Raw genomic sequence first — 23,847 nt, forward strand, 5'->3', positions numbered from 1 at the left:
AGCTATTGAGCTAACATGCTCATATTTACATATAAAAATTAATAAAAATTAATAAAAAATATGAACAGGTGTAAAATGTAAAAACAAGAGGTGTATCTCATGCAGCCAGTGTAGTTACATAATCCCACACTGATTTTGAGTGAATTGATCACATGACCTTGAAGCTATTGAGCTAAAATGCTAATATTTACATATAAAAATTAATAAAAAATATGAACAGATGTAAAACGTAAAAACAAGAGGCGTATCTCATGCAGCCAGTGTAGTTACATGATCCCGACATGATTTTAGTCAATTGATCACATGACCTGGAAGCTATTGAGCTAAAATGCTAATATTTACATATAAAAATTAATAAAAATTAATAAAAAAATATGAACAGATGTAAAACGTAAAAACAAGAGGCGTACCTCATGCAGCCAGTGTAGTTACATGATCCCGATATGATTTTGAGTCAATTGATCACATGACCTGGAAGCTATTGAGCTAACATGTTAATATTTACATAAAAATTTATAAAAAATATGAACAGATGTAAAATGTAAAAACAAGAGGTGTATCTCATGCAGGCAGTGTAGTTACATAATCCCACACTGATTTTGAGTCAATTGATCACATGACCTGGAAGCTATTGAGCTAAAATGCTAATATTTACATATAAAAATTAATAAAAAATATGAACAGATGTAAAACATACCCTTTGCACAAGGTGTCATCATCAAGGTATGGGGATGCTACTGAGCGAATGTGAAGTCTGTGGTGTAAAATCTCTAGGAGGAGTTAGTTCATGTACGAGGCTTATAAATGGATTCCTACAGAATGGGAACAGCCATAAGGGGTCATTGCACTGCCACGCCCACCAGGTATATCGGAGGGGAAAGCTTTTCACAAAGTGTCATCATCAAGGTCCGAAGATGATATGTAGTGAGTGTGAAGTCTGTGGCGTTAAATGTGTAGGACAAGTTACATAAAGTACGAGGTGAAAACAAGACAAAAAATTAATGGGAAAAGCCAAAAGGGGGGCGTTAGGGGGCGGTGCTGCGCATGAAGGCAGTTGTGGTATCAAATTAACGTAGTCATGGGTAAGGAGCTACAAGCCAATTATGGTGACTCTGCGAACATCCTAAAGTCCCGAAAAATGCATCAGAAAAATGAAAGTCGGCGCACGCCATTCAAGATGGCCGACTTTCTGTTGCGGGAAAAATTCCGACAAAAATAATTCCAGCCTAAATCCCTGAGACCCATGATTCTTGTAAATTTCAAGACGATCGGAGAAAAAGTTCACGGGGACAAATCGACGTTAGGTGGCGCTATGGAGTCCCCTGGCCACACCCACCCAGAATCATTTAGAAATCAGATAGCGGCGCGCACATGTGGCATACAGTATGTTCCAAGTTTGGTGAGTTTTGGGGTATGTTCAGAAATACATATAATATTTAGACTGATGTAGTACAGTTTAAATTTATCAAGGGCTGATACTGAATTAAACTTGATATATAACCATCGGTGCATACATACACACACACACACACACACACACACACTGTGCATCAATGTATTTGGAATAAACACCTTCACAAATGCACATTTTGAAGCATGGGTAAAGAGAGGTAGGATAGATAAGATACTCCAGGGCATCTACACTCAGTAGTTCACTGCTCTTGAGCTCTTACAGAGATGTGAGCTGAACAGAGCAACTGCTCCACCATAATGAAATATTGCTTTGATCCAACTGCTAGGGCATTATGTTTGACATTTCTCACATAGCATTTCTATAGATTTCCATGGAGGATGGGCCTCACTAAGCTCTTCTAGATCGGCGGGCAGACATCCAGCTCAGCTATTCACAAAGGAATTGACTGAGTAGTAGAAGGCAAAGTGTGCATGAGAGCAATCATAGTGTGAGCACATAGGTGGAGGCAGACATTTACCTGCCCACACATTTATGTTTGATACACATGTAATTACTGAAATAATTGAAAATTGATTTAAAAGAATTCTTTACACAGTTGCTGACAGAGCGGTTGTTTCAGTCTTCTGTTCTTCCCTTTACTCCTTCTCTAGTTGATTTCATTTTTCTCTTTTCCTTTACTCCCATCAGTTTTTTTCTCTGTTAATGTCTTCCTATTTACTTTTCCATTACATGTCTGTCTTCAATGTATTGTATTTTGTATTTGTATTTATTTATTTACTTAACCACGAAAAAAACGTTGAGGACGTATCCTCATTTACAGTGGTGTCGACATCCCTGTAATCCAGAATTGATAAAAATATTGACTCAAGAATTATTTTTCTGTGGTGAATAGGGAAGCAATGTTTGTTTCTGTACAGAAAACCAAGTATTGGTCTCAGTTTGCCAATCAGGGTATATATATGTCATATATATGTATATTTTTTTCTTCTGTGTTTTTCTGTTTTCCATCCTAAAAGACGTTGTTGTTGTTGTCTCTGTCTGTCTCAGAAACCTAGAAACACACTATGAGATTGTGAATCTTAAAAAGGAGCAGAGAGTCAGAGCTGAGCTCTTCGTCCCTCGCTACCACGAGCTGCTGCCCAAGCAAGAGGAAAAGAAGGCAAGTTTGTGTTTGTCTTGTTGGCTGTTTGTGTCCACGTGGTGCTAGACATGTTAAACTTAGATGAATAAGAAGTGTAGGAGTTAAAAGATTGATTGGGGATCAATGTCAAACTCCAACCTTGTGGGGGGGACTTAGAACTTTAATGTGAGCCCATGCAACTTGCTGGATAGTTGCCACTATGACCACTAGTAGCAATTAAATATGCAATATTGGATTTTTCTGGCACTTTTGGGTGGTGCAACAGGCTCCAAAGACAACATTGACATTAACAAACTATCAGACCAGACAGGCCAGTTGAGAATCTCCTATCTCCATTACAGAATGGGATTCATTACCAAATCATGTTATTGTAACAGATACCAGAGCTGCTTCTAAGAGAAGTACACTAAGAGAGAACTAAGAGTACTCGATACAATTGACTTTATGAACAAACATTTGATGACTCAGCTTTGAGCTCATGATTTGATGATGGATCTTTGAAAGGAATTTGTAACTGTAGCTGCATGTAATGTTTATAACTGTGGTAAAATATGTTAGACGCTGATGTCATAGCGTTAGCTAATGGGGATGCTAGTAGAATAATAACCGTATTATCACCTAATTAAAGTAGATATGGTGCTTAGTTTAGCAAAGAGTCTTATTTAACAACAACAGGGAACTGTACCTCTGCCATATTCAACGGCTAGTCACTAACTTTTTGTGTCTGGTGCTGGCAATGCAACGTATAGGCGTTTATGTGAGCTTTTGTTGTTAAAACGGCTGTCTGATATGTATATGCAGAAATATATAAATTCATTTTCTTTTTCAACAGCACTACATTTGCATACCCCAACAGTTACTGACAGCTCTAACCCTCATGTGTTAACAGTTTTCTTTCTATTTTAGCACCAACTTATGATGATCATACTAAAACACACCAGCTACATTTTGATACTTTGACGTGTTTCAGGAGACTTTTAATACTGAAGCAGACATTATTTTTCAATGGCAGCTTGTCTTCTTACTTCGCTGCACTCTGACTCAGATAAATTCTTAACACAATAGGATTTGAAAACTGCAGATTGAGAATGACTCATAATAGAGCACTGTGATTTACAGTGAGAACAGAGTCAAGGTAAGTACTTTGGATTTATTCCGGATTTATTCAAGTACGGTCGATTAAAGATGAAATGATTCAACTCCTCCTCCTCTTACTGTAATTCATCAGTTTATCTGCTCACCCATAGAGGGCAGTAGAACATAAGCTTTGATCACAGACTGGCAATCACACACACATACAAACACACACTGATAGACTGGAGCCGGTTGAGTGGAAGGGAGTTACTCACCTGCATATGAACTTGAGTGTGCTGGCAGGGTAATGCTTTGTGATGCCTTATTCCTCCGGTCGGTGGGTTGGAGTGGCTGAGGCCGAGTCTAAAAAATGTGGGACTGGATTTGTGGAGGGAGAGATGAACGTATCCTGTTTGTCAAGGACTTGTACCTACGCCTTCCCCTCTTCTTGTCCTCTCTTTTCTTCAACATTTCATCTGCTGGCGCTCTCTTTTAGGTTTTGGTTTATTTCATTTGACAGAGATCATCATATATGACATATGTTAGCATTTGTTTATTTATGTTATATGACTACTAAAGCAACATGCAATAATTTGTCCTGTGACTTTGAGTCACACATTTGCCTTCTGTGTAGGCTTGTATATGTGCACCATGCTGTATTTGGACCTCCTACGGTGATGACTGCACCTCCATCCGTCATCATTAGTACCTGACACCACAACTTGCATGTACTCCCACACACACATGCACTGACCAGATGGGTCATTACCCACAGTGGGGACACTCAGGACAAACACCTTTGCTTCCTTGACATCAGCCGACAGTCTGCCTTTAATGGCTTGGGGCTGCTGGTGTCCCATAGAGTTTGAGACTCTGTGTGTAGGATTTTCCCATTAAATAGGAAACCTGCCATGGCAGGGGCAACAACTGAGCAAACCACTTTAGCAAACTACTATCATGTGTATCCCTGCAACCTAAAGTAAAACAGATGGAGTTGTGCCAATACAACTCCTCATATTATTCTTTAAATGAGGTTCACTGTCAGTCCATCTTTAAAATGTTGTATATTCCATGTTAACATCATCATGGATGGTGTTGTTATGGTTGCAGCAATTGTTATTTTTTAGAAATGGGGAAGTAGTACTGCTCCCACAGGGGAAAAAGAGGAAAATAACTAATAACTTGACACAATACTGGATCTAAGATTAGCTACATTAAATCTGACCAAACAACTGAGACACATTGGTTTTATAATATATCAAGTTAAACCTAGTCTAATTATGCTAAGTATTGGCTTAAATAATGGTCATTACATTTGTGAATTTATGAAAAGGTTTTCGGAGATTATTTCTAAGCCTGTGGTTGTACAGTATATTATCCTCAGTAGACCTGTGGGAAGAAAAAGAAAAATATCGACAGAAATGCTTTTATGAGAACTGCTTACAAATTCAAAGTAGAAAACTGTGCATAAAACTCCTTACACATGCACGCACAAATTTGAGTAAATACATATTTTGGCCCTGCTTTTATAACCAAAAGCCAAACTTTGAGTTTTTATGATCACAAATCTTTTCCAAATATTAGCATCTTGAATTTCTCATGCAGAGTACAAAGGGTGATCTATAGCTACAGGCACTGACGTTATCTGCGAACATAGTTTCGCGGCTCAAAATCTTATTGACCCTTATTTGACATTGAGAGGGCATGGCACAGAGCTGAACACAATCAATAAGATCAAATATGTGGTCTTGCTCCCTGTATTCCAGAAAACTTTTAAAATTTTATCTTAAGAAAAGTCAGTGGCAGCTGTTCTGTACATCAACATGCTGTTTGTCAGTGTGTGACATTTCAGATTCGGAGGACAAGAAACTTGTTTCTGGCAAGAACATATTGTAGTCAATGTTCATGAATAAAGATTGAGCTGTCCAAGGCATAGGGAGGACAGATTGTGAAGAAATTCACCACTGTTCCCCCTCAAGATTTGGGTGTAAATGTTTACAATCTCTACAAAAAATCCAGGCTGTATTACTGCAGACCTAATTAACCCACCTCTGGCCCAGCAACCTTGTGGGTTTACCACAAATAACAAAATGTCCTGGCTCTGAGTCTGCACTAGGGAATGTGCAAATATATGTGTGTGTGTTTGTGTGTCCGTTTCCCTACCGCAGACTGTCAGCAGCTCAGTGACTGTGCTTCCTTAACTGATTTGCTAGTTACAGTAATTATTTGAAATGGTGCAACGGTCCTGAGTTGGCACATGACATAATTGGTTCCTGTAACTATGAAAAGAAAAAACATGCGCATGTGTTGTTTGCTCTTTTCCAGCTGTCTGTCTGTTTTTATTTACTTACTTATTTATCAGTTTATTTAACAGGGACAATACATATAGGCATGTTATACCTAAATAAAATGCAACCTATGCATTGTATATAGGACTTCTAGCCATGGCTAATTTGTAGCCCTTGTCCCTGGTTAGGCTTTTGAGGACTAAAACACTTAATCCATCACTCCAATAATATAATAGAGGCATAAAAACTAAGAATAAAACAGATATAGACAAGCATCCAATAGAAGTAGTGATTGTAACAGCATAAATGGCCTAATTGCAGAGTGAAGAAAGAAAATGACTATCTTAATAAGGTTTTTCTGCTTGATTTCACAGGTTGCTCACTCATGTGGTGTTGTTTAATTTTTCTCTGCTGTGTTTTTCATTAATTTCATCTTTATAATAGTCTTTATTGTCAAAATTACACAGAAAGAACCCAAACGCAAGACACATGGGCAGGAAAGTAGTAAAACAAAATGTGAGAGCTTAAAGAGGTCATATAATGCCTTTTGGGCTTTTTGCCTATCCTTTATTGTGTTATGTAGCATTTTTGTGCATGTAAAAGGTCCGCAAAGTGAGAAGTTTCTCTCTCCCACAGAAAACACTCCTCCAGCACTGCCTGAAACCCCTGGTTTGAAGTCAATATTACACATATATATATTATATATTTTATATTATACAACATATGCACATACTGTGTGATATACAGTTGCTACTGCTGTAGTCGTGTTATTTTAGATCACACTACCTTGCTCAGCATGACCCGCCCTACTCTGCCTCTGTTTGGCTACATGCTGCCCGTTGAGTAATGCACACGTTCAACTTTCGCCAAAGATTGAACAGAGGTAAGATGTCTCACGCCGTCACTAAAAGGGAGCGTTCAAGACACGGTGTGAAAAGGGACGCTGCAGCAGTGCACCATAAGAGAAAAATAATGTGTTTTTTGTATTTAAACCTATTCTACTAGGACCCCCAAATAAAAGTATGAACCTGAAAATAAACATAATATGACCTCTTTAATCAGCTGAAGTCCCTCAGTGAAGCTGAAAATCCCAAAATGCGAACAATAAAATGGCAGATGACAAAAAGTGGCAACAAAAGGAAAATATGAAGTAATAAACCAAGGAAAAAACAGAAAACACGAAACAGGAGACGGGTGGATGAAAACAGGACTAGCATTAGGATGACAAAGAGCGAGGGAACAACGGAGGCTTGAATACAAACTAAACTAACGGGGATGAGGTGCAGGTGGAGAGACACTGGGTACAGGGCAGTGCTAACAAGGCTTGTGTGAGGGACGGAGGGCAGGAACACAGGAGGGAAACAGGTGGGAACACAGGTGAGCAGGGAGTAAAAAGTGACAACAAGACACAAAAGGATACGACTACAAGAAGGAAATAACCAACCAAAAGAGATAGATCAAAAAAGCAACTTTTTCCTTTTCTCCTATTTCCTCTCAGTGGCTTTCTTCGTTTCCTCAGGCTCTCTCCTGATCCTTTTCATATTACCTTGTACTTACTGTACATTTCCTGCTTTCTGCTTCCCATCAGGGAGTCCCTGGTCCGGGCCAGTATCACATCAGAAGTCAGTTTGAGAAGCCTGTGAAGTCCAGTGGAATTCTGCCGAAGTTCACCTGCCCCTTCCTCTCTCAGGCTGAGGTACAATCCACAGGACCAGACACAGTTCAAAGTAAAGTCATTCAGTGCTTTGTGTGCAGGCCTGTGGGTGCATATTCAGGTGACCCAGGTTGTTCTGTGTAGAACAAGTTCTTTCTCCAACAAACTGAGCACTGCTTATGTTCACCAGGGTTTATTTCAGTTTTTTGTGTTTTTGCTTTCACCTTCGCATTGTATTGATTCAGTATCTGCATGCATTAGCAGTAAACTCTAAGGTGATCCCTTTCTAGGAAATATAAGACCGGTTACTTTAGTCTGTTTTCATTTTGACCTTTCCACCCGAGGTTCCACCAGATTGTATGATGAGTAAATCGACAGAAAAAAAAGACGTGAGCCAAACATGACGGTATCAAATATAATTCTAAATCATATAATTAATACAAATCTAAAAAAAGTTGTAAATACATTATACCTGTAAACAAAGATAGCCCATTCAGTTATATTTAAATTGTGTATTTCTTATATTTTGTTGTGTGGACGCTTCTTACTGATAATCAGCCCAACCCGACAGAAGACGGGCACCACCAGTTTGTCGCTGACTTTTACTGTCATACTGCATATAGCAGTCTGATCCATTGTTGATATGAAGCATTGGTTAGTGCAGCTAAACTAGCTAAAACTAATTCAGCATCTTTGGTTTGTGATAACACAGATCAGGCTTTATTCAAGGATGGGGATCATCATTCACAAATATTGATTTACCCAGCTAAGATAAACACATTCAGATCCATAATTTTAGTGGTATTACTCTACATAATGCACTATACACAGAGAGACAATCAGACCATATTGAAAAGGCTTCTCAGACATAATCTACGAGAGGCAAATATATTCAATTTACAATTTCTCAAAGGAGACTGGATTTTAATATGGAATATTTAAGATTAAGTTACAGATCTAAGACACTGTGCCGGGCTTTGCTTGTTTAATTGATGTGCTGGGAGTGGAGGGTTTCTTCCGATGGGGGTGAAGATGAGTTTATTAAGAGGCTCAGAGGAGCGGAGATGAAGGATGTGAAAATGTGTAGTTTTACGTCTCAGGAATAGCTGAACTCCTCTGTGGCACTGCCCCACAGCTTCACTCCTGTGAAACTTCTCTGACTGATGTTTTAATTATCACTCTGACACGCAGGCACAATGTGACGGTACATGCACCCGCACACACACGGGCGCACACACACACGAAAAGTCATATACGAGTGCGAATTTCATCGGCAGACAGATTTTGAGACAACAAAGACAAGTTCCCTTGTACAATGAGCATGCATGCAAATGGACACACACACTTTTTTAGGTATACAAACACACACACACACACACACCTTAATAACGTCTGATTCAAAATATTTTGCTAGTTTCCCCGGTGAGAACATCTTTGATGCAAGATTCTGCCGTTCATTTGATTTCTCTGTGTGTGTGTGTGTGTGTGTGTGTCATAGTTGGCTCTGACCTAATTTCCCTGGCCACATGCTGTGTTAGTGCTTCGACCCTGTGATGTCGTCACCGACACCCACCAAGGAACTCTGTGGGTCTGTGGGTGTGTGTGCGCGCACGTGTCATAAGTCATCTCCGATGCAGAACCGAGAGCGACAGTTTTCTTAGATCTTCTTCTCCCTGTGAGTCCGGTTCCATCTGACACTGTTACCCCGCGGAGGGACGCAGAGGAAACGAGGGAGTGAAGGAAGGAGAGAGGGAGGGGGAGATAAGAGGAACAGCTGGAGTCTTCCAGTTCTCGCCTCTTCTCCTCCCTTTGACTCCCCAATTTCCCAATATCAAAGCATCAATCCAACACTTTGTGAAAACATGCTTTTTCCTCGATTCTCCTTGCCCTTGCTCCCCCACTCATCCCCCCCTTTCCTTCATTTATCATTCTACTTCCCTTCTCCCTACTCTCCTTCCATTTCTTTCTTCTTTCTCCTCATTTATGAATATTTTTAACTCCATTCTTTCTTGAGTCCCTTGTGGCTTGGAGGCCATCTTCTCTATTGATGCTTCACAACCTTTGATATAAAAAACTAGAATGGCACTCACTAGATTGCATACACACTAGATCTCCCAACAATCCCCTTTAATCCAATATCAGATTAAACATATTTAAATCCGCTAGAATCTGATTTTTAAAAAAAAATTTTTTGAATTTATTTTAACTGTACTCTCTCACTTACCAGCTACCAATTATGCCTGATTTTTTTCAAGATCTGTTGATTTTTTCAGAAAACTCTATGTCAAGTAGGAGCCCTTTATCACCTTGTAGCTCACATGCAGTTCATGCTTCATTCTCTGCTCAGGACACCATTACTCCATAGTAAGCATACTTAGAAAGACACCTGGATTGCTAGTTAAGTTTATTTACCACAGTAGACTGGCTGTACAGAAGTTAGAAAAAAAAATACACATGGCCATGTGTGTGCAAAAATATTTCTGTGCTGCGTTCTTGGGACTGCTCAGTCTCGGATTTCAAAATTTACCAAGAACTCCATGTCTTTTCGTGTTGGTGTGACAGTGTCACCCACAAACACAGATGTACCTCAGTGGGTGTCAGTGACATCACAGAGTCGATGGACTAACAGAAGAGAATGAGGCACAGAGAAAGTTGGAGTTGTATGAATTTGAAACTTTTTTTAACCCGTGTAGATGCATCTTGGCCGTTTTGGTGTCTTTGTGTGTTTGCCTTTATATGCAGGTGTACAGCCTGTGAAGGTCTCTTCACGCTTAGACTTAACTCAGCTTAACAGTGGAACTGAGGTTTTGTTCTGGTTGGCACCTCTATTGTGTCATCATTCTGTGGCCTCATTAATCTGCATTAACAGATGTTAATGGTGCCCATAGAGTCACCTTGCATAGATAACATAATTACTTTGGGCATGATATTCATTTTCTATCAGATGTGTTTAGAAATGGAGCAACAGGAAGCATTACAAATAAATCCACCTTTAGAATAGATGAAGCATTAAAGTGAAGTGCCAACAGAGCTCAGTCAGTAGATTCGAGAAAGAAAAAAAAAAAAAGAGCCCATGAATAAGACTTCATCAAAGCCAGTAGGGCACCATTGGATTGACAGATGGCCACAAAGACCGGTCCTACAAATGTTCTTGAATGAACACAGTTTGTTTTGGCCTTGAAACAGCATGTCGTGTAACTCCTGCCCCCCTTCTGTTTTCTCTTCAAATAATAACTCAATTTCCAACCAAAAAAAAAAAAACTTTTCTTCCCTCTCCATTTCTTTCTCCAGCTACACTTCTTCACTTGTTCTTTTCTTCATATTTTTCCTTTTTGACTCAAAGCTCAATAATTCAGTTCTGCGTTACTCACTTAACAAGATTTTCCTTGTTCCACAATTTTTATGTCCATAGGCTGAATTCTGTTTACATGGAAATTACAAATCAATGATTAGCATGTCTCCAACAAATGGGTTATATTTATAATCATTATTATAGTTTAAATGTCATCTGGGGACCTGACTAAGAGTCTGTTGGCTCGGTGTGCTCAGTGAGTGTGTGTGTGTGTGTGTGTGTGTGTGTTTGTTAGCATGGCACTGTTAAAATGAACGTGCTGGCATTTGGAGGAATCAAGTCCGTTTTATTCCTCTGTTGTGTTTGATAACAAGAAGCTGAATGGTTCGGTCGTGGGAGGCTGAAGAGAAATTTAGAGCTACATTGAAACGCAGCTCACCTTCAGTTATTTTGACTCAAAAGGCAACTTATCTGCCTCGGTCCCTTGATTGCCTGTGTTGTTATAATAGGCTATCAGATAAACACATTTATACCCTGGAAGTGAAGCTGTCGAGCAGTTGCAGCGCTGAATCAGCTCTGATATCAGCAAAACAGTCAAAGAACATTATGTACCTGATTGTGTGTATCATTATTTTTGAGTTGGAGATGCTGTTTACTCCATCTCATTTTCTCTGTCCTCATCTCACCACTTTGTTCTGCCTGTATATATTTTACTCTCATTTATTCTTCCTCTTATGCATTTTTCTTTTTTCATTCTTTTCTGTCCTCTCTGCTTTCTCTCACTTCAGTGTTGTGAGTTTTGGTCAAAGAATTGTGAAAGAGTTTGCTCTTGAATCCAGGCTTTTATAAACATAGTGTATGGAGCCAAAATCAACAATCCCATAAACGTCACCTTTTGCACCTGGAATAGATTGATTCTTTTTGCTTGTTATTGCTTTGCTGAACTATCTCAGCAACTATAAGATTGCCATGAACTACATGAACTGAGCTACAGCTGAGGTTTGAAAAGGAGAGCTTGGACTGAACGCTGTTGATTAAAGTTAAACACATCAAATCAAAATTGTGGCTCCATTTTTATACGTTCATGTTTAAGAATTTTGTAAACCCTCACGGTGATGATAGTGATAGTCATTTTTTTTATATCTCAGTTTTATCAAAAAAAATTGTGAGCTAGGGACTTGATTTTAGATTAATCTTTCCATGTACTCTTTCTACTCGTATTCTAACCCCTACCTGTCTATTCCCTAGAGGTTTAGCGATGTGAAAGAAGTGGCGCCTCCTGTTGGTTCATATAATGACCCCCGCTGTGCCCTGGAGGTGCTGAAGAGGACCACAGGAGCGAAGAAAAGCCCATTTGGCATCAACGCCGTGCGCTTCACTCCTAACCACGAAAAATGCTCCACACCTGGTCAGTATTGGTTTGGTCAGTATTGGTTTGGTCAGTATGTGTGTGATTGTGTGTGTATGTGTGTGTGCCTGTGTGCCGGTCTTTGCTGTTCAAAGTGATATTCCTCTTTGATATGTTGATATGTTTTACAGATGCAATCCAGAGATCTTTAATTGTTCTGTATATGCGAAAGACAGCAGATGTCTTACACATAAACAGATTTCTTAACATGGGTCTAGCTCTTCTGTCTCTGAACATCCATACCCTGTCAGCTGAGGACAGCATTTTTTATTGATCTATTTTTGGCTTAAAGTCTAAATCAAAAGTCTAATTTTCCCTCATTTGACACAACCCACATCCTTTACAAGTTCAAATTCTAGCTTGTCATGACCATTATTATCAATCTCACAAGTAATAATTATGATTAAGTACTACTTTGCAGCTTGCATTAACATTTTGAAATTAACTGAAAGGGGACTGACTTCCGCTATTGTGCCGTCTGTGTCTCTCTGTGTGTGTGTATTGTCCAAAGAGTAAACCATTATGTTGTAGAGATATGAGTCATTTCCGACAACTGTTGAAATTATAATGTGAAAGTCCAAAAATAGGTTTACAATGCTTTATTTATTCATCATCATAATTTAGTAGTATTTAATATTAATCTTAAATTTTAACCAAAAAATGTTATAGTATGTATTTTTATTAATCCTCTGGCTGTATATATTACATTGAAAAGCAGCCCTCTATCTCAAAATTACGTCAGATATTAGCACCACACTGCCATTGGGACCTGTTTGTTCTTCTCAAAACATCTGTAAGTCGTGAGTGAATCTGGGAGCGTTCCACGATTTGTCTGTACAGACTTAATGTTTGTATTAAACAATCATTATTAATCAATGATTAATCAAGTTCAGGTCTGAAGGAGGTTTTGATGTACAACCACATGGCTAATTATCTCATTAGGCACTGGACAGATGGCGTACTTGTATTTTGGTGCTTTGTTGTAGATGTTACCTCCGCGGAGGAGGTTATGTTTTCACAAGTGTTCGTTTGCTGTTGGTTGGTTTGTCAGCAGGATTATACTGTAACTACTGAATGGATTTCAACAAAACTTGGATGGAGGATGGGTCTCAGTGCAGAATAGACCCCATTAACTTGGTGTGAATTGGATAACGTGACAGATCCAGAAATGTTTGCTCATTTTCTGTAACATTGCAAGAGTTTTCATACGTTATGTTACATGGCGTTTTTCAACATTTTGTTGCAGGGAAAAAAATCACTTAAAAGTCAGTCATGTTGTGTTTCTCATTAGTGCTGCCCTTTATATGTTGCATTTCTATGTTAGCTTGTATTTTCTGTATTTGTGTAATATTTATATAAATATTCTACATGAAGTATACATGAATATACACTACTCAAAATTAGTTAGGGATATTGGGATATTTTAGTGTTTCACTTGATTGTATATTCTGTGAGGTATCGGAAGTTTTATTTTGGCCTTGTGCATATTTTTGGTCCCCAAAAAAATAAGTGATATCAAATTGATGAAAAGCTTTTCATTTGCTTGGTTCTCAAACTGCTTGTGAGTCTTCTGTTGAGTTGGAATATACAGGATTTTCTCTTAGAAATGCAGACCCATTCCTCTGTGTTTTTGAGCATTTTCCCTCAATCTGTTACCAAAGCAGGTATTCACACGTGCGGACACAGTGTTGAGGAGGAAACTAAAATAGCAGAGAAGCATGAGTCTCTCCACATGAAATTAGTGAGCGCAGGTGTAGCGCATGCGTCATTTTCAGTGCAAGCCAACACTTCACCAACGCTACACACACTGCCAGAATGTACACTAAGCCACAGTTACACCTACACGGCATGTGTCTTAATATCTGCCGCTTCACTGGAGGTCTGTTTAAATTTCTCACATCATCATGGAGGTTTGGACAAAACTAATAGGTCTGAGGGAAAGTAAAAACTTCAGGGTGTTATTTTAGACCATTTTTTATCTCAGGACAGTATAAAACACAACACAAATACATACAATAATCCCACCTTTTTTTAACTTTCTGTAGGTCCGGGGTCCTATAATGTGTTTGAGCATGGATTAGCCCGGGAGAGTTTTAAAAAGGCGTTTTTAGAGAGAAATATGAAGGGAGGCTTTGGCTCTAGTGCTCAACGCAGCTCCTTCCCCCACAACAAGGAATCGATAATGGTCCCAAGTCCAGGACAGTATGAGGTAGGAAGATCCGTCAACATAGTCATTAATTTATTTTCCTTTTTCTCTTTAGAGATACATGTCCTGATATGTATTAGGCTGAAATGTAAAGCTAAGATCTAAGGGTACAGCTGAGATGAGAGATGAGATGAGTTATATGAATAAACATTGACTTGATAGAAAGTTCTGTTATTTTGACTTTGTCCCTCTTTGTAGTATGTATGTGTGTGAATCCTGTGTGTTTGCATTCAGGCAGAAAAGCAGACAGAGGAGCACTACAAAAAGAAGCCCACAGCGGTTTTCAGATCAGCCACTGAACGTCTGCTGTCATCACTGCTGACTAAAGTAAGTCTTTTTCCCTCTTCTCCCTCGGGCTCTTTGGCTTCAGTTTCCCCTGGAGTTGTCTTTGTCTCACGACTCGTTCTTATCCTCACAACATGTTGCTGTTGTAAAGCTGTTGAAACCTACTTATCAGAAGAGTCTGAGATGGGGCAAAACAGCCTTACATGCCAAGTTGTTAACTTTCAAAAATGGGCCATCGCAGCGGTAGCATCTGACCCACTATGCCATGGGTCCTGTTTTCCAGCAGTTAATTTTCTTTGGCTGATTCTTTTCTTCCCTTCCTCTTCCTCCTAATGCTCATTTATGCTGAAGAAAACAGGTCACAATTTGGGATAATTAGTTTCCTGTACTTCTCTCCCTTTTGTTCCTCTCTCTCGCCCACTTTCCTGACTTTATTCCACTCAAGCTGATGTTAATGTAATATATTTACATACCTAACTCTTTCCACTTATAGTATAACTTTATTTAATTGGATTTTAAAAGACTTATTTGCCTTTTTTTATTCCAAAGGTTTTCTATAAATTATAATTAAAAGTTTACTGAAACCTGCAGGATAACTTTTTCATTACAGACCTGAATTTCAACAATATTTATAAAACTGTAAAAATGGATCTTTATGGAATAAGCAATTAGTGTCTTAGTATTATTGCACACAATCTTTTTGTGTCATATAAATTTAATTGAGAGAGAAATTACCTCAACAGACAAATCTAGACTTAATCTAAAAAAAGATCCCATATTTACTGCAATGTTATCCACTCTCATTTCACCAATTAAAGTTTCTATTTTGCTGTCTCTTTTTTCTGGTGCGCTGCCGGTTTTTTCATGCGTGCTGCTGAAATCATCAGTTTCAGTTATGATACAGTTGGTAGAGGGAAATTAAAAGTTGAACCACTTGTCGCACTGTCAAGACCTGAACATTTCCACAGCGTAATTGCAAAAAAACTGGAGGCATAAACAAAAAAGGCAACAAAGGACAAATGTCAATAACTAAAATGAAAGTGGAGGAATGTTATAACCAAAAGGGGAACTTTGATTTATGATTTCAGTGTGGATTTTTTGGTTTCAAATTTTTTTCTGTTTTGTTCAGTAATAGTGAAATATTTTTAATTTCATATTCTTCAAAGATGATTATCATCTTGGTACATTAGTTACAAGCTGCTTGCTATAAGATGGTGACAACACAGCCAAAGTGAACTTTGAATACACTGTAAACTCTGTCTTTCTGGTGCTTTTTTATGATTGGGACCATTTTTATTTAGCACTTATTTGAAAAATTACTAAAACGGCTGTCTTGACACTTTTACATTGATTAACACATTATGCATAGAATACTGAATGTTAATGTCAGCAAGTAAATACTGGCAACATTTGAAACAGTGACAGTGTTTGGATTGGGAAGGTGGATTTCTTTGCCCTGTGTGACACAGGACAGTGTTTACTTGCATATAAATAATGTGCTAATGAAGAAACACAGAGAAGCAGCTGGATGTGAGGGTTAGCGATTAAATCTTACGGACTCTAGTAGTGAAAGAATGTTCCAGGAGACAATTATGTAAATTTGCTGCTAAAGTGTATGCTACAGCATTTTAATATTCAAGGTACACAATTTGTATTTTCATGTACCCTTCTGGGTACCAGCTGGTGTTTACTCTGATTAACTGCAAAGGTTAGAAGTGTTATCTAAATCTTGAGGCAAAGGTCTCCACAACTGATCTCAACACTGCAAACTATGCAGCGCTCTAGAAAGACAGAGTTTAAAGGGTAATTCGACACTTATCACAGAGGGCAGAAAATTGTAAATTGTAGGTGCACTGCTGCACATCATTGGGTTTAGTTTGTCATCTTGTAGCTTTCATACATACCTCTCACTCAGTTATATACTACGTTGATACCGTGAACATAACATTGGCAACATCACAGCAAGCGAGTTCCTTCACATTCACTCAAGAAAGTAGCTTGGTAAGCATGCTACATGTTTAATCGAACCTTATTTTGGAAGTATAACTTGCCCTTGTGAACTGCATTACTGATAGAAGACGCTGCTTCGGGAGTGTGTGACAGACTGGCAGGGAGTTTTTGTTGTTTTTCCAACCAAACAACTTATTTATAGTTCTTCAGGCTTTCATAAACCCAGTTTCATGTATACATTGACAGGAAATCAGATTTCTTCAGGATAAATCTAACTAGGGAAATGTGATTTTTTTTTTCCATCCAGGAAACAGGTTTATAATTTACACGTTGTTTAAACAATAAAGAGAGAAATGCTTCAGGGATCCAGTATTGAATGACCCTTAAGCTTTCTTCCTGAAAGTTATTTAAAAGTCTTTCTAATAAAAAAAGTGCATTTGTGAATATGATGTTTCAAAAGTTAGAAAACAGCTGAGCTTAGGTCTCACCAGGTCCAGTTTTTATCAGTCCTCACCATCAGGACACAGAGTCCTGCTGGTTTTCATTCCTGCTGTCTAATCAGGGAGCGATTTACACCTCGGACACCAAGTGAATGCAATTAACTACCTGGTAGGACATAAAAGCAGCAGGACTCTGGGTACAGAGCAGCAGGATCGAGAACTACTGCCCTAGCGAATGAGGAAATATGCAGGTGTAACATGCAAAAATATCACAATTGCAGTACTAGGTGGGCATACTAATGTTGTATATCAGCAATCTTTCAAATCCTCTTGCTTTCGGATGTAGTGAGGTGAGAGGTCAGGGTTACTTTATACCCTGAGCAACCCTGCTGAGCCCAGCATAGTAGAAAATTTATGCCATAAAATGTTCTTGATGAGGACGGGATGACATCTGTTGCAGTTTATACACTCAGTTTTTTGTCAGTTTGGACAACTTTTGTGTATTAATACGTTTATTGTTAGTGTGATGCTGTTTATGTGTTCTGATCATGTGGATCAGTCACATTTTGTGCATATCACAAATTAAATCAGGCGTGCAGATGATGCTCATTAGAAAACTGAGAATTTTGGTGCTGCTCGCCTCTGTAATAGTCTCTACCTCATATATCTGTCTGCACTGTTTGCCATTTTTCAAGACAATGGCTCGGTGTAGTTTTCTGTCAGGCTGCAGTATATTGTGCTGATGGATAATCGGGCTCACTCTGAACTCTCAGTGTACTAAATCCTAATGTAGACGGTAGAAAACTTGACAGCCATACTATACACAGTCCACGTAATGTTTGTGTTTCACATTATCTTGCACTGATGCAGTGTTGCTACAGTATGGATCTGGAAGTTGAAAGGCTTCAAGTTCAAATGATCAGTGGTAGACTTTCATTATATGCCAGACGCACAGGGTGATTAAATATTTAACAATGGCTTTAACTTGGCTCGATTCCCAGCAGCAGCACCTCCAGCTTGGTTTTGTGTTCCCACAAACATAATTGGCCGCAGTCGCGGGTGGGGAGCTGGCGAGGTCGAGGTGAAAAGAAGCGGCTGGTGGCACCATGTGTCACGGAGGTAGCACACGTCTGTCTGCAGCTCTCCATGGGCAAACAGCATGGCTAGTCGTGACAAGGACCGATGCAGAGTTTGGAGAAAATGGGGCAAAATACGGAAAAGAAAACAATAGTTTATGGAACTGTGCTTTAGAGACACAATATTACCTCCACATATCCCTGCCAGTCTCACTCTCCTTCTGTCTGGGTAGTACCTCTGAGTGCTCTGTGGAGAAGATCTGAGGCCACTTATAATGGCTCCACACAGAGCCTCCTTTATGACCAGTTAATGAAAAATCACACAGGGACGTCTTAGCTGTAACAGTTAGCCACATACCGCGCCGCAGCCTAGGCTGTATCCCTGGTAACAGTGAGTTCCCCACTGGGATGGATATTAAAAGTGTCTAATCAGGAAACAATCATGATCATGTGAAGGGAGTAAGACGGGAAAAAAGAAAGAAAAGAAGAGCGGCAGAAATCATGTATTATTATTATCTGTTTCATGCTTGGAAGTTTATGTCCTCTGTACTTTCACTTAAAAGCTTTATCTAGCGGTAGAGGTCGACATTTTATTGGAGGAATTATTCACACTGCATGGCTTTTGAAGTCCGAAATATAAAAGACTTATCATGTCAGTTGAAATGATAGAAGCTGTCTTGTTTTAAACACAACGGGGAGACCTCTTATCTGACTACCAGAAGATATGTATTACTTTTTTTCGTCTGTCTTTGCCATTAGCCGCTCTGCTGTCTATATTCAAGATCTTTAGTTTGTCAGTGTTTCTTTGTTTCAAGGCAAAGTCCAGTTTATTTAATTTATTTTATTGACACATTTCAAATCTGCCTATTCCCAAATCCTCTCTATAATGGTTAGATTGTCAAACACTGGCTCAATACATATTGAAATAACAGGCATGGCATGATTTATTTAGGTGGATTTTTCTTATCTTTCAGAGGATGCTTACATTTCTGACAGTCTAAATCAAACACACCTCAACTAGTTCAAATATTTGAAGCCATGTCAGATCTGTACTTTAGCTACAGGTCTGGATCTGATAGGAGTAGATTACCTGTCTGTGGAGAAGAAAGAATCAGACACGTTGTTGAGAGATAACGGATCTGAAAGAAGAGACGACTATGAGTAGAGCTTAACTTAAATGAGAGTTCTCTAATCCACTGCTCTTTTTCTTGTGTTTCCACTCTTTTCTTTCTCTTCTTGTCCTCTCATCCCTCTATCCTTCCTCCTTCTACCCCACTTTCCACATTCCCCCTTCTCCATCTCTTTCCTTCTCCTCCTTCCTCCCGGCCAAGCCGTCCCGATAATGACCTTTCTGTTGTGGAGGTCGTGGGATACCCCCAGGCAGCGCTGGGAAAGAATAAGGGTGGAATTAAATTTGGACCTGTGTTTTACCCTGAGGCAGTGGAATTCCTCTCGTCTATGGATCAGTGAAATATTGCCCTGTCCCTTGAAGCGACAGCAGAGAGGCTGGACAGGCTGTTTTGTCTGCAGGTCAGTCAGTTTTTACCAATGTGTTTCTGTCTTTCGTCATTGTGGTCGATTTTGTTCCGCTGCCAATGATGTTGAGATGAATCGAGGTCCTGATGGATGGTTATTGTTTTACTCAGTGAGATTGTCAATGGCGAGGACATTGGTTCAATTATGAGGTGTTACCAATAGCTTTAATAAGTGCACTTTCACTTTGAGTGCACTTCAGTGAATTGTGGGCAGTGAGTTAAAAGCACAGTTACGTATTTCCTGGCACTAGGGATCTCTCAATCAGAACAATCCAAACAAAAGACATGGACCTAATCCCAATGTCCCACCGAAGGCCGAAATCCCTGAACCCTCTCAAACTTGCTGACGTCACCTGGTTAATGTTTGATTGAGCGAGGCTTCAAGAGGCCAAAATGGTATTAATAGGAATGCTACATTTCTTTTTACCTTGTGGGTTTGGGACTATTTTATGTAAAGATAATAAAAACATGAAAACAGGAGCACAAATATCCAGAAATAGAAACATATTCAGTCAGTGTTTTCAGAAAATAAGTCCTGTAATGTTTCAAAAGCTTTAATAAACTGAGTGATTTCAAGGGTAACTCCACCAAAGTGTGTTCACAGGGCTTGAGGAGTACTACTACTACAGTCCAAAACAAATGATTAAAATCCATACTGCATTAACGCAGATATTGCCTTTTTTATTCCATGCAACTTTTCCTTTATACATAAATGTAGTAGTAGTACTCACCATGACCTGTAAACACACTTTAATGTGTAAAGTTGGTAGAGTTACTTTAAGTAGAGAATCAGTTCTAGGAGAAAATGTCAGATCTTATGTTTCAGGCTTCCCGTGGTGACCCAAGGTAACCCTGTGGCAAACGTTACAACACTATGAACTTTGGGTAATTCCCTCTGGCGAAGTCTGCAGAAATGCAGACTTACAGAAAGTGGCCATACAGGGCTCAAAATGTCTGCGAGTGAGCCTTGATGCACTTCAACGATTTGACAGTGAGACAGCCCTAAGCCCTCGCAGACTTCCCGGGAACGTGCCTCAAACAATGTGAGTCTGTGGACATTGGGATTGGGCCATCGATCGATTTTGTCCTGAAGTAGTGTGGGATCATGCGGGTTGTTGTCTTACCATTCCAGATGATGCTGCAAAGGCAGTGGAAACAACTCAATACAGTCACATACAAAAATGCTAATCTAGTTATAATTTACACATACAGTACTTTGTTTACATGTGATTGATAGGCAAATACAGGGAATCAAGTGTGAAATGAAGGGTTCACTCAAACAACACTAGATCATAATATACAGGATAATATTGTACGAGTATTTATAGTGCCTGATATCACATTTTTAAAAATAACTCAAACAATAATAAAAGTTTTCAATAACATCAGCAAATACAAATATAAACATTTTCGGGTTTACTCTGATACAAAAGCCAAGTATTTGCACAGTTCTTTTTAAGCTTGTCTGATGTCTCAAGGCATCTCATTTTAAGCAGATGTATCCAAGTAATAATGTCTCTGCCAGTCAAACAAATTTCCAGTTTATCTGCACTAATATCTGTGACGCTGACAATGAACAACACTTCATAATTCTCCTTCCTCAGTGTGTAACTGGCTTGATGGAATCAGACAGACGATATTGAAACATGGCTTTTATTACATTTACCACTGACAGTGATTGGAAGCAGGATTCATAATACTCCACCGGTGTGGAAATAATAATAAAAACAAATAGAAAAAGGAGGCACCTCACACAGGAGACATTTCCATCCTTCACTTGGCAACTCTCGCTGTTGATTGTAGAGGTAATATGCTGACTTCCACTGCCATGGCAACAAATATAAAGTATTTTTAGCAGTTTCTTGTCGAACAGTCACTCATTACTTACTAATGCACAATTATAACCTGGATTGACAGGCAATAAGGCACATATGCCGGAATCGTGGTAATTTGATTACAAAAATTGTTTATTGTGAAGGCCGAATAATGCATCTGTGTTAGGAGTTGCTTTATGTGAGGTAGCTCTATAGGTGAATAGAGTCCAGCGATTGTTATTGTGCAACTCCCAAAAAATGTAATTCAGTAGGAGCTGTGTGGGCTCTGTGGAGACTGGACTCTTGTGTTTTCCCTCCTACCTGTTTCCAGTGCCGGTTCCATTCATATAAGTCACATCCAACACGAAAATCCTATTCAGTAGCGACTGTATTGTATTTCTGGTCCAGAGACAGACAGACAGACATCTTTCACAAGGCCTGACGCAGTCAAGGGAAACCTCAATAATGTCAATTACAAGTGGAAAAACACCACATTGCTCTCAGAAATAGAGCCACACACAATGACGAAGACACAAAAAGAGAGGGGAGATGAAACTGAATGGAAGAAGCAGTGGGAGGGAATGAAGGAAAGGCAAAGAGAAGAAAGAGAGAGAAAGCCTCTGTGTATAATGTGTAATTATCTATCTTATTAGCTTGGGTTAAGATAATTAGAGTGTTTGCTAAACATACATTTATCAAACTGAAGAGCAGCATCACCCCCTGCTCTGCAAAATGAAGGCAAGGAGGTGAAATTAAATTGAAAATGAAAGGGCGTAAAACAGAGGGAAGAAGGAATGAGGGACAGATAGAAAGAGAGGCCGACAACACAGAGAGAAAAACATAATGAAGACAGAAAGAAAGAACGATGGAAAGACAGAAAGCAATGAGCAGAAGTGAGACATTTCAGTCTCCCCCAGAGAGATAAAGGTGATAAATAAGTAAAAGCCATTTGAGTCAGACAAAGTGTGTGACAGCTCCATGGAAGGTAACGCCATAGGCAAGATACATATAAGTATCTTGAATAGGAAAATATGCAGTGGCCGAGGGTTTGTCACTTATTGACTTTTTGTCTCTGGGTTTCATTGCATTTTTATGAAATATCCATGGACAGCTAATGGCATGTCATGGTGCGGCCTCTATTTATGGGAGACAAGGGAGTCGAGTGATGAAAGAAAAGGAACAAAAACAGGAAAATGGAGTTATAGATTTGATATGGATTTTACTGTCAGCTGTCAGGGTAATGATGATGATGTGAGTCCCTGTGAGAATTCAAGCGTGGTCGCATACACTAGAGCACATGCAGAGGAAGTGACCCACTCAAAATGTGTCCATATACAAATACACACATGTATTTATCCAATCAGAATGTACATACAGTATTTATATGCACGCATGCATACATATTAACAGTAAAGTACCACATATAAAGGAGACACACACATGCACAATTAAGTGACCGAATGAGAAGGAGTGCTTCGTGACACTTCCACCCTGAGGCTTCAGACAGTAACACTCCCATCATGCTCTGCTCAATATTCGCCTGAACAATTCATAAACGTGATGGATAGAGAGATTTGAAGAAGAGAGTTGGGGGGGAGTAGAGCGGTGGTGCTGTCATATCCAGTAGCTGTATTGACTAGTTTCTCTGACAAGAGCTTTTTACTCCCATTTTCTTTCTTTTGGTTTCTTCTTCATCCTGCCCACTCGCTTTCATTTTCTCTTAGCTGTAAACAGAATAAAAAAGAAAATGACAGGCAATGCTATTTATTTTGTGCATGAGTCAGTCAGTTTGCTAATGTGTGTATGTGGCTGCTTGCCTCTCTGTCAGCTGATTTACCCATCTGGCTACCTATCGCCACTTAAAGTGATAGTGAAACTGTATTTTGAATAGTTTAACTCTAATATTTAGGATAATATTTAAGCCAAATAGACTTCGCTCTATTGAAAGACAGAAGAAACACTACTCCGTTTGCACTAACTGGGCATTCAGACAGAAAACAGCACTGTGTTAAAAGTCACAAGTGGCCGCAATCTCTGCCTCTGCTACTGCCTCTAAAATTTACTTTGTGATCTAGCTCAATAACCATGTGCCACATCCGGCCTGCCAAAGCCTCCCTATCAACATACAGAGTATTATTAAATTCAGAAAATGTGGCATCTAACATTACTTGCCAGTGGGAAAGGCCCAGTCCGTCCTGAGAATGATTAGCTTGTCAGTTAGCTTGCCAAACCCCAGGAAATGAGCCAAAAGGTCTGTAGTTCATGGTTCA

At 39.2% G+C, this 23,847-nt stretch overlaps 1 protein-coding gene across 1 annotated transcript in view; it reads left to right on the forward strand.

The window, feature by feature from the left end:
* Positions 1-23,847, forward strand: part of stpg2 (sperm-tail PG-rich repeat containing 2) — a 55,934-nt gene that overhangs the window by 9,735 nt on the left and 22,352 nt on the right. Inside the window, exons 6-10 of the mRNA XM_084361095.1 lie at positions 2,462-2,573; positions 7,506-7,613; positions 12,112-12,271; positions 14,317-14,480; positions 14,712-14,804. Coding sequence (XP_084217221.1) covers positions 2,462-2,573; positions 7,506-7,613; positions 12,112-12,271; positions 14,317-14,480; positions 14,712-14,804 — 637 coding nt within the window. The remainder of the gene's footprint in view (positions 1-2,461; positions 2,574-7,505; positions 7,614-12,111; positions 12,272-14,316; positions 14,481-14,711; positions 14,805-23,847) is intronic.

Source organism: Pagrus pagrus, assembly GCF_965226575.1.
Source record: "Pagrus pagrus genome assembly, chromosome: 8".
Classification (NCBI taxonomy): Eukaryota; Metazoa; Chordata; class Actinopteri; order Spariformes; family Sparidae; genus Pagrus; species Pagrus pagrus.